Source organism: Bufo gargarizans, chromosome 1 (genome assembly GCF_014858855.1).
Source record: "Bufo gargarizans isolate SCDJY-AF-19 chromosome 1, ASM1485885v1, whole genome shotgun sequence".
NCBI classification, from domain to species: domain Eukaryota; kingdom Metazoa; phylum Chordata; class Amphibia; order Anura; family Bufonidae; genus Bufo; species Bufo gargarizans.
In genome coordinates, this window is record NC_058080.1 from 702,803,994 (window position 1) to 702,816,124 (window position 12,131).

At 43.4% G+C, this 12,131-nt stretch overlaps 1 protein-coding gene across 2 annotated transcripts in view; it reads right to left on the reverse strand.

The window, feature by feature from the left end:
* UBAP1 (ubiquitin associated protein 1) overlaps positions 1-12,131 on the reverse strand; it is a 41,334-nt gene that overhangs the window by 11,490 nt on the left and 17,713 nt on the right. For both annotated transcript variants that reach the window (XM_044292617.1, XM_044292616.1), the window contains exons 3-4: positions 11,433-11,557; positions 6,435-7,310 (exon numbers count right to left, since the gene is read on the reverse strand). In XM_044292617.1, the coding sequence (XP_044148552.1) occupies positions 6,435-7,310; positions 11,433-11,557 (1,001 nt within the window). The remainder of the gene's footprint in view (positions 1-6,434; positions 7,311-11,432; positions 11,558-12,131) is intronic.

The window sequence follows — 12,131 nt, forward strand, 5'->3', positions numbered from 1 at the left end:
AGGAAAGATTAAAGGACCTTAACATGTATAGCTTGGAAGAAAGACGAGACAGAGGGGATATGACAGAAACTTCTAAATACATAAAGAGAATCAATAAGGTAAAAGAGGAGAGAATATTTAAAAGAAAAACTCCTACAAGAGGACATAGTTTTAAATTAGAGTAGTGGATGCATGGAATAGCCTTCCTGCAGAAGTGGTAGCTGCAAATACAGTGAAGGAGTTTAAGCATGCATGGGATAGGCATAAGGCCATCCTTCATATAAGATAGGGCCGTGGCTATTCATAGGATTCAGTATATGGGCAGACTAGATGGGCCAAATGGTTCTTATCTGCCGACACATTCTATGTTTCTATATGTGTAATTTTTTTGGTAAATAAATTCCATTAACCCATTCACAATGTCATGCTCTTCCAGAGGTTTTTGTAAGATTATTGGGCAGTTTCTCTGCCTACAAGATATTATCACAGATGCTTGGTTTACTTTTGCAGTTCTCAAAGCTGAATTTGACTCAGCAGAGATCACATGCCTCTTCTTCACAGCAAAAATGTTATAACATGAACAGAGTTGAGAAAAATACCTTAATCCTAACTTCTACAAACCTATGAATGCAGAATCAACCTAATCTTCATCTACTTGTATATTATAAGTTATACCAGCAAGAATTAGTCTTTATGTAGAAAACTTTGATTTAAATCAAATCCACCCTGTTTATCATGTAGAGGAAGTTAATACAAGGTACTTACTAATGTATTGCGATTGCCCATATTGCTTCCTTTGCTGGCTGGGGTCATTTTTCCATGACATTATATACTTCTTGTTTCCATGGTTACGACCACCCTTCAATCCAGCATTTGTGGTCGTGTTTGCACACTATAGGAAAAGGCGCCAGCCTATGTGCGCTCCTGTGGTCCCAGCCACCAGAGAAGCCAGCGCTTTTTTCTACAGTGTGCAAGCACGGCCCACGCTGTTGGATTGCAGGGTGGTTGCAACCATGGAAACGAGCAATGTATAATGTGATAGAAAACTGAATGAAGCCAGCAAAGGAGACAATATGGACAATCACAATACATTAATAAGTGGCTGGTATTAACTTTCTCTACATAATAAATGGCATTTCCTGAAGTGAGACAACCCCTTTAACTGAGCGCTAATAGTTCTAGTTTTCTTTCCAATATCAGATAACCGCACAGTGCCTGTTCCCAGGATAGACCCTAAGTAGGGTTACTTTCACATCAACGTTTTGATATTCCAGTTTTGAGACCCAGCAGAGGACCTCAAAACCGGGCCAAAACGGTTCAGTTTAGGGCCGATGTATTGTGCATGGGGTATGCGCCGTTCAGGATGTCTTCCGTTCCGGCAGAATTCTGTTTCTGTGACTGGACACAACTGCTGCAAGCTGTGGTTTTGTGTCCTGTCTTCGAAACTGAACAAACAGGATCCATCACTAAAAACAATTTAAGTCAATGGTGTCAGATCTGTTTTTTCCTGACCCCTAAAAAAAAAAAAAAAAAAAAAAGTTTTACTTAGGCCGAATGCACAAGGTCGTGTTCCGCGTCCGAGAGCGGTCCGTGGTATGCCGGGCTGGATTCCTGTTGAGAGCAGGAGCGCACGGCGTCATTGGTTGCTATGACGCCGTGCGCTTCATGTTGCCGCTGCACTACAGTAATACATTATAGGAGTGTATTACTGTAGTGCAGCGGCGGCATGAAGCTCACTGCATCATAGCAACCAATGACGCCGTGCGCTCCTGCTCTCAACAGGAATCCAGCCCGGCATACCACGGACCGCTCCCTGACTGAGCTAATTTCTCTCCTGCCTGTGCTTTAGAAGCTCTTATAACTTGTTTGGCCTCTCTCTGCCTAATCTTATAAATTTGTCATCCTCATTTTTTTTTATAATTAATAAATGCTATCTTTTTGTTTTTAATGATTTTGGACACTTCTGCCGAGTACCACAGTGGTCTCTTCCTTTTTTTGCTTTTACTGACTAGCCTAATGCAATTATCTGTTGCCTTCAATAGTGCCACTTTTAAGTAGTCCCATTTCTTCTGGACTCCATTGAAACTGTTCCAATCTGATAGGGACTGGTATACCATTCATCAAATTTTAGAAAAGTCAGTTTTTCTAAAATCCTAAACTTTTATTTTTGTGTGGTGTGACTCAGTCACTGTTTTATAGTAAACCACACTGACTGGTGATCACTAGATCCCAAGCTTTCCCCTACAGTATGTGAACACTGCCCCCATTCAATTGGCTTTCTCCATCAGTCCCATAGAAGTGAATGGAGCTGTGGTCACACACATGCACCAACGCTCCCCTGACACATTGAACTCAGGCACACCCATTTCACAATCAGCGGGGGTCCCCAATAGTCAGATCCCCAGTGATCACACACTCATCACCTATCATGTGGAATGATGATAGATGTAATTGCAAAACCCTTTTAACAGTGCATGTGGGGCCTGTAGACAAGTTTGTGGTTGGAACTGCCACAGCATTTTACAGCAGTAGCAAAGTGGACCAGATTTAGACAAATCTTATACAAACAAGTAAAATAAGTAAAAAAGCCCTAATTTACATATAGAAAAAGAACCCTCTGTTGTCACTGGAACGCTAAAACAGATTTTTTGCCATCCAGGGATCGTTTTAATAAGGAGGATCAACCCCACCAAGCAGTATGTCTAGCCTAATAGGGTTGATATTACTTTTCAGGTCCTCCGGGATTGTTTCTGTGGCGAAACCAACCTCGCCACTGGATGCTGGAGAAGCCTGGTTGCCAGCCTCTTGCCCCAGAATTATGGGCCCTCTCATCAGCCCATGCTAAACTTAAACCCCATGGCGATTTGACTGTGTTTGTGGCATCTGAGCGCTGTTTGGATATATTGAGCGCTCAGATCCAAGCCATCTGGGGATATGTTAAATGTCTATATTTACTGTAATGGTTGGGACATTGTATATTTGAATAGTGATGTCTGTCCTATTGTCCCCACGTGTGTATTGGCGATTTCCCTTTGTCCTGAGAGATAATTGACTTACTCCTCGGTTGTCTCCAGGACAGAAAACATTGTTTAAAACTATGTATTCTCCTGCCTGGGATAATTACATCAACCCACTGTGTAAGGTAATTGTATCACAGGCAGAGGGGAGGATTTTGTATGGGAGTGTTTAAACTGTAAAGCATTGGCTGCTATGTCATGTCCTCAGTTCCCAACCAGGTCCACGGGGATGGTAACCTTGTTGGAAAATGTGTATAAGTCAATGCTTGTGTGTTCAATAAAGAGTTCCTGTTTTACATTCAACAGAGAGCCTCGTCTCATGTGTATGGGGATTGCTATACGCTGTATATTCCCCGGGCTATAACTTCTAGCTCTTGTAAGAGCTGTTCCTGCTCTCTGGATTTAGGAGAGGTTCACCCACTGGAGCCTTGTCGTAGGTCCAGGGTGGGTAGGAGACTGAGACCTCAACCAAGCTTCGGCGGTTCGTGGAGTCTGCAGTGCTTACGGTGTCAAGTGGAGTGCTTGGATTCCTCGGGAAGCGCTAGGAGCATCCATCGACTGAGGTACCCGGTCGGGGTGCCAGGAGATCCGTTACAGTTTCTCTAATCAACAGTTTTTAGTTTTTTTTCAATGAAGCTGGTCCAGCAAGAAGCTGATATAGCTGCAGTGCCAGTGTTGTGCGGCTATACATGTAGTGTTGTGTGGCCCCCTGGATCCAATACAAGGCAGGGCTAAATGTTCCAGAGCAGGGGCTGCTAATATTTAGTGTCTCTAGACTCTGGGCTCGGGCTCATGGCTGCAAGTGTTTTGCGGTCCACAAAACACGGATCCAGCCTGAGTGCCACCATTTTATTTTATTTTTTTATTCATTATTTGCAAAACTGACAAGAATAGGACATGCTGTATATTTTTTGAGGGGCCGCAAAACGGACATTGCGGTTTCTACAGCGACATTTCACTTTGAATACCGCAGACCCGCTCGCGGTTTAGTCGAACTTAACAGGGCTTCCAGGGAGGTCTGTCAGTACACTGTGCCAAGAAAGTACATATCCTTTCTTGCCACAGTCACAGCTCTAAACCACGAAAATGGCAGCGTCACCTCCAACTGAAAACAGGAAGCAGACACCACAAAACTGATGCTGAAATTTTGGCACAGAATCCATGATGAACTTTCGGCAACACCGTGTGAACATGCCCTTAGGCCTCTTTCACACAAATACGGATTGGCTCAGGATGCGTTCAGTGAAACTCGCACCATTTTGCAAGCAAATAGTCAATTTTGCATGCAATCGCGTTCAGCTTTTTCCGCGCGGGTGTAATATTTTTATCAGTTTTTCACACGTGTGGAAAAAAAACTGAAGGTTTACAAATATCTAGCAACCATCAGTGATAAACACATTGCATCCGGACTTCGTCCAGGTTACAGTACATCCGGATGCAATGCGTTTTTCACTGAAGTCCTATTCACTCCTATGGGGCCAGGGCTGCGTAAAAAACGCAGAGTATAGAACATGCTGCGATTCTCAAGCAACGCAGAACTGATGCGTGGAAAAACAACAACTCGTGTACACAGATCCATTTAAATGAATGGTTCAGGATTCAATGCGGGTGCAATGCGTTCACTTCACGCATCGAAAACTCGCTCGTTTGAAAGTATCAAAGCGCATTGCACCCGCGCAGATAAAGCTGAACGCAATCGCAGACAAAAAACTGACAACACTTGCTTGCAAAATGGTGTGAGTTTAACGCAACGCATCCCAAGCCAATCCGTATCGTTTGTGTGAAAGAGGCGTCATGTTTTTTGCCCGGATAAGATGCGGGTGCGTTGCGGGAAAATGCACGATTTTTCCGTGCGAGTGCAAAACATTGTAATGCGTTTTGCACGCGCGAGAAAAATCTGCATGTTTAATACCCAAACCCGTACTTCTTCACAGAAGTTCAGGTTTGGGTTAGGTGTTCTGAAGATTGCTATTATTTTCCCTTATAACCATGTTATAAGGGAAAATAATACATTCTTAATACAGAATGCATAGTACAATAAGGCTGGAGGAGTTAAAAAAAAAATAATTAAAATTAACTCACCTTAATCCACTTGATTGCGCAGCCCGGCTTCTCTTCTGTCTTCTTCTTTGCTGTGCACAGGAATAGGACCATTGATGACGTCACTGTGCTGAAAATCACCGCTCGTGTGCACAGCCCCATATAAATGAATGGGTCAGGATTCCATGCGGGTGCAATGCGTTCAACCCGCGCGGAATACTCGCCCGCGTGAAAGGGGCCTTAGGGTCCTGAATTCAGTTCTGATTAATTTGAAAAAGACTGTTACCGGGAGCTCTGTCTTTCTGATCCAGACGCTGCACAACAATAGACTTACAGTAAAAAGCTCTGGCAGCAATCTTATGCGGTGATTTGGAGCCAATTATGTAAGGCTAAGGGAAGCAGATGATTTGGAGCTTAGTATTAGAAAAGAAAAAAAAAAAAACACAAAAAAAAACAAAAAACTGACAGGCTGCACAGATTTCCAGTCTACACTTTAAAGGGCATCTGTCAGCAGATTTGTACCTATGATACTGGCTGACCTGTTACATGTGCACTTGGCAGCTGAAGGCGTCTATGTTGATCCCATGTTCATATGTGTCCGCATTGCTGAGAAAAATGATGTTTTAATATATGCAAATGAGCCTCTAGGAGCAACAGGGGCGTTGCCATTACACCTAGAGGCTCTGCTCTCTCAGCAACTGCCTCATCCTCTGCACTTTAGGAGAAGTCAGGGCCAGGTGGGATCAAGTTTACACTGCTTTGCCCTGTCAAAGTGCAGAGGGCGTGGCAGTTGCAAAAAGAGCAGAACTTCTAGGTGTAATGACAACGCCCCTGTTGCTCCTAAAGGTCAATTTGCATATATTAAAACTCTCTAAGTGGGCACCGACGCCCTGGAAAAAGTCTATGGTGTACCAATTTGCCTTAGACTTTCCCTGCCATTCATCAGAGTAGGGCGCACTATGAACAGCACAGGCAGCGCACTGAATGTAGGCAGGCTATTACAGCTACATGATAAAGTACATGGAAGATATACTGTATTGGTATTCAGGGTAAATCGCTAGGTTGGCACTTTGCGATAAATAAGTGGGTTTTCGGTTGCAGTTTGGGCACTCGGTCTGTAAAAGGTTCGCCATCACTGCTCTAGGAGTTGGATATTGTAATAAATCTGAACATTTACAATGTGTAAAAGTGGAAATATACAGAAATTACTGAGAAATGGTGGACCCATTATAATATATATATATATATATATATATATATATATATATATATATATATATATAAATAAATATAAAGCTGGAGATGATCTGTGCAGATCAGGCTAACTATAATGCAGCACTTTGCTGGTCTTAAAAATCAGTTCCCATAACATCTTTATGCACAATAGTCATCTCTTACCTTTGTGTCGCCGCTTAGACAGGTCCTCGAAATTCCTTCTGTACCACTGACTGGGCCCACAGTGGAAGGAGGAAATACACACTTCACAACCCCACTGTCAAAATGCAGGGAAGGGCTCCACATCAGGTGTCCATTCAGTTCATCACCATTATAAGCAGATCTGGATTTTAAGGATTCGAGGAAAGTGCCATTGGGCAGGCAGTTAGTGCTTGCATGTGCCACCTTCTGACTGCTTTCATCAGAGTCTAATTTGGGGAAAGACAGGGATTTGATATTGCTGACCGTGGTCATGGGGGCAAGTGACACTTTGGAAGACGGGGGCAGTTCACAGTTTTCCAACTGTGGTAAAGTGATAAAGCCATTGGGCTTGTGGAGATGCTTAAAGTCTAAAGCTTCCTGTTTCAGGGTGGACAGCATGTCCTCATCCTTCAGTGGTGACTGGGAGCTCTGGACTGTGTCTGTGCTATTCGAGTCTGGGCTCATAGCAGGCCTCACATGAATGTCGAGAATGTTCTTCAACTCTTCTTTCTCATCGATGGTCTTCAGTTCCAAATTGTCAAAGGGGTCCTCCTCACACTCAAAGTCAGCAGGGTTAAAATCTGCCTTACTATGAGGGGGGCTCAAGACTTTTTGTGGAAAGGCTCTGCTGTTGGCAGGGGTCGGGGTCAGGATGCGGTTATGCTGGAAGCTTGCAAGGATAGGGTTGAAGGGGGGAGGGCATCCTATACCTGCATCACCTTCACTCTCCGCCTGAGCATCAGAAATAGCTTGGCAACGAGCCACTTCTGCCTTTCTCTCAGCTTCCTTCTGTGCAGCTTTGATCTGTTTCACTTCTTCTGCCCATCGAACAGTTTTCTTCTCCAGGGAAAAGTCGTACTGTCAAAAATAAAGAAAAGAGGGTGTGTTTTCATGGCTGGCAAATTGATTTCATTGGGTATGGCGCTTACTTTCCCTGGCAGCGTTATACAAGCTAGTAGTGTCATATTTAGGCTGCATTCACACGTCCGCAAAACACGGAACGTACATGGCCAGTACTCTCATACAAAATGCCTATTCTTGTCCACAATTGCGGACAAGAATAGGACATGTTCTATATTTTTGTGGAAGTGCGATACAGCACATAGTGTGCTGTCCGCATCTTTCCCGGCCCCAGTGAAAATGAATGGGTCCACACCCGTTCCGCAAAATTGCTGAACGGATGCGGACCCATTTATGCGGACATGTGAATGGATCCTAAAAGGGAATGTCAACTATGGCCATACAGTAGAAAATTAAGAGAGCAGCTGCCAAAGTTTGGCTATTATATTCTACTTAATTTTTATTACAGATGGAAGCACGTATATTCATTTGTCACTTATAAAACTGTCCATCGCAACTAAATAGAAAATTCATACCCTCTCTGTAAGTAAAGCAAATGTAATTGCCAAACTTGGTGGGATGATAGGGAACATGAAGTCACACTTTCACATAAGGAAACTTCAAGGGACTTTCCTGACATTCACGTGAAATTTTGAAGGCCTCTTTCCTATGCCCTGTGAAGGCCATGCTGTATAACCACGACATCCACAGGGTTTGCCATATCAGGAGAAGTGGTCTTTTTCAAAACTGTACATATATCTGAACTATATTTCTTTTGCCTACATATGGAAGAGTTAAACATTTTCTGTCACCTGAAAAATGGGTATTAACCCCTTAAGGACATAGGGCGTACAGGTACGTCCTTGTGTCCTGGTACTTAAGGACACAGGGCGTACATGTATTTTCGACCACTGCCGTGCGGCTGGCAGTGATCGGAACACGGCTAAATGCGCGGAGGGTCCCGTGACCCCCCCCCCCATGTCGGCGATCGCGGCAAACCGCAGGTCAATTCAGACCTGCGGTTTGCTGCGATTTCTGCAGTTTCTGATCTGGAATCAGAAACTTTAGCATTCGTAAAAAAAAAAAAAAAAAATTTATCCCTCCCCCCTGCACCAATGATTTTATCCGGGTGGGAGGTGCAGGGGGAGGGTTGTGGGCGGTGCTGGAGGCGGGCGGTGGGATCGTGATCCCCCGCCCGCCTTCCATTGAATAATCATTGGCGTCTAGTGGGTACATTGCTGGCACCCTGGTATAAACGGCTGATATCGGTGATGCGATGTCAGCAGTTTAATCCTTTCCATATAGCGGTCCGTACAGACCGCTATATGGAAAAGGTTAACAGCCCAGGGAGCTCCCTCCCTCTCCCATTAGGGGGCTGCTGTGCCTTTGCAGCCCTCCGATGGGAGAGGGAGAGAGCCCCCAGACAGACCCCCCCCCCCCCCCCCCCGAGAGCCCCGTCCTTACCCTTCCCCATCTGCGCAGTTCTAACCACTACTGAGCAGGTTCCCATGGCAACAGGACGCCTTCTCAGGCATCCTGCTGTCCATGGTGCTGAACAGATCCAGATCTATGCTAAAGGCATAGATCTGTTCAGACAAAGTGTAAGTAAAATACAGTGCAGTACCCTATATGGTGTACTGTACTGTATTATACAGACATCAGACCCACTGGATCTTCAAGAACCAAGTGGGTCTGGGTCAATTTCTTTTTTTTAAAGTGTTTTTAAAAAGTGAAAAAAGTTAAGATAAAAAAACACATTTATCACTGAATAAAAAAATACACTACATATATTAGGTATCCCCGCGTCCGTAACGACCTGATCTATAAAACGGTCATGTTACTTTCCCCGCACGGTGAACGCCATAAAAATAAAAAAATAAAAACTGAGAAAATTGAAATTTTGCCCACCTTACTTCCCAAAAAAGGTAATAAAAGTGATCAAAAAAGTCGCATGTACGACAAAATTGTAACAATCAAACAGTCATCTCATCCCGCAAAAATCATACCCTACCCACGATAATCGCCCAAAAACTGAAAACTATGGCTCTTAGACTATGGAAACACTAAAACATGATTTTTTTTGTTTCAAAAATGAAATCATTGTGTAAAACTTACCGTACATAAATTTTAAAAAAAAGTATACATATTGGGTATCGCCGCGTCCGTATCGACTGGCTCTATAAAAATATCACATGACCTAACCCCTCAGATGACCACCGCAAAAAAATAAAAACAGTGCAAAAAAAGCCATTTTTTGTCATCTTACATCACAAAAAGTGTAATAGCAAGCAATCAAAAAGTCATATGCACCCCAAAATAGTGCCAATCAAACCATCATCTCATCCCGCAAAAAATGAGACCCTTAAGATAATCGCCCAAAAACTGAAAAAACTCTGGCTCTTAGACTATGGAGACAAACTTTTTTTTGTTTTAAAAATGAATTCATTGTGTAAAACTTACATAAATAAAAAAAATTGTATTAGGTATCGCCGCGTCCGTGACAGCCTGCTCTATAAAATTACCACATGATCTAATCTGTCAGATGAATGTTGTAAATAACAAAAAAACTGTGCCAAAAAAGCTATTTCTTGTTACCTTGCCGCACAGAAAGTGTAATATAAAGCAACCAAAAATCATATGTACCCTAAACTAGTACCAACAAAACTGCCACCCTATCCCGTAGTTTCTAAAATGGGGTCACTTTTTTGGAGTTTCTACTCTAGGGGTGCATCAGGGGGGCTTCAAATGGGACATGGTGTCAATAAACCAGTCCAGCAAAATCTGCCTTCCAAAAAACGTTTGTCATTCCTTTCCTTCTGCGCCCTGCCGTGTGCCCGTACAGCAGTTTACGACCACATATGGGGTGTTTCTGTAAACTACAGAATCAGGGCCATAAATAATGAGTATTGTATGGCTGTTAACCCTTGCTTTGTAACTGAAAAAAAAAATATTAAAATGGAAAAACTGCCAAAAGTGTGAAATTTTTAAATTGTATCTCTATTTTCCATTAAATCTTGTGCAACACCTAAAGGGTTAACAAACTTTGTAAAATCAGTTTTGAATACCTTGAGGGGTGTAGTTTCTTAGATGGGGGTCACTTTTATGGAATTTCTACTCTAGGGGTGCATCAGGGGGGCTTCAAATGGGACATGGTGTCAAAAAACCAGTCCAGCAAAACCAGTCCAGCAAAACCTTCCAAAAACCAAACGGCGCACCTTTCACTCTACGCCCCGCTGTGTGGCCGCACAGTAGTTTACGGCCACATATGGGGTGTTTCTGTAAACGGCAGAGTCAGGGCAATAAAGATACAGTCTTGTTTGGCTGTTAACCCTTGCTTTGTTACTGGAAAAAATGGGTTAAAATGGAAAATTAGGCAAAAAAATGAAATTCTCAAATTTCATCCCCATTTGCCAATAACTCTTGTGGGGGAGAACGGAGCCTCTAGATGCAGGTGCACCCCCCCCTCCCCCTGCTCCTAGAGGCTAGTTAGCATATTATAAAAGCTCGTTTTTCTCAGTAACGGCGGCAGCAGTGAGATGGCACTAATATAGTAATTCTTTGAAGGAGGAGAAAATAATAGCGTTGCGGCACTCACCAGGATAAAAATCGGTAACCTTTATTGTGGCTTCCTTGGAAGAAGATACATGTGGGTCCAGGGGCGGATACACTGTTGCAGGCGGCGACGGCCGTTTCGCGCGTAGGGTCGCGCTTCCTCAGGCCGCTCAATACGTCATGACGCAAGTGCGTTTTATATAGAGGCGGACAGGGCACGGCCGACGCCGTCATCCACAGCTGTTCGCCCCTGAGAATGATGACATATAAAAACAAGCGCACAGCAGTGACTAATATAGTAATACTTATTTTTAAGGTGACAGAAACCCTTCAAAAGGAAACCTTTTAAAAAAACTATTTACCTGCCCTTTTACTTAAAGCGGACCTTTCACCTGTCCTGACATTACATACATAATGCCAGGACAGGTGAAAACTCCTCTTTAAAGGGGTTATCTGGGGATAGGTCATCAATATCAGATCGGGGGATCCAACTCAGGGAACTCCCGTTGATCAGCTGTTTGAAGAGGCTGCAGCTGATTGGTGGGGGTACCAAGATTTTACACAGTGAATAGAACCAGAGACCCCTACCTGGACATCACTGATGAGCTGGCTGATGTCTGGGACACAGAAACCAACAGGCAAGCCAACTTTATCCGGCACTCTGAATTTGTCACCAATCTTAAACGGCACGTCCTCTAGGTAACTAAGGGGCCCTAAAATAAAGACAGATTGCACAGAGAATAGCAGTCATTAGTTATAAAAGTGGCTTTCAAACTTCATTTAGCTAAAGCTCAATCATTGTATAAATTAGAGGTTCTGCAACTTTTATAGTATATTTTATTGTTTAGGGCCAACTCCATACGTGCGTGTTCGGTCCAGGAAACATGTTCTATGTGATTGCCGGACTGTTCCTCTAATGATTTATGATGCTGCGAATTCGCCCTCACCAAAAGGTCTCCTGTACTGTATTCACAGCATTATAGAAGTACAGTAGACATGTGGTCGGGCAGGAACGCCCAACATCATAAATACATTATTATGCCTTGAGTTCACATCAGAAGAACAGTGGCCTAAGTTTACTAATATGTCTGCAGTAAAAATCTGTATAAAAAGTGGTACATTTGGAGTTTCTACACTTCATTCTGGGTAAAAGGGGTTGGCAGCTTTAACCACTCACCCTCATATCTCGGTGGCAGCGAGAGACATGGGCCTGGCCTTGTTTGAAAGTTGACAAACTAAGCTGTAAAACAGTCACAGCATTATGTCCTCTACTTTGGGAGATATAGC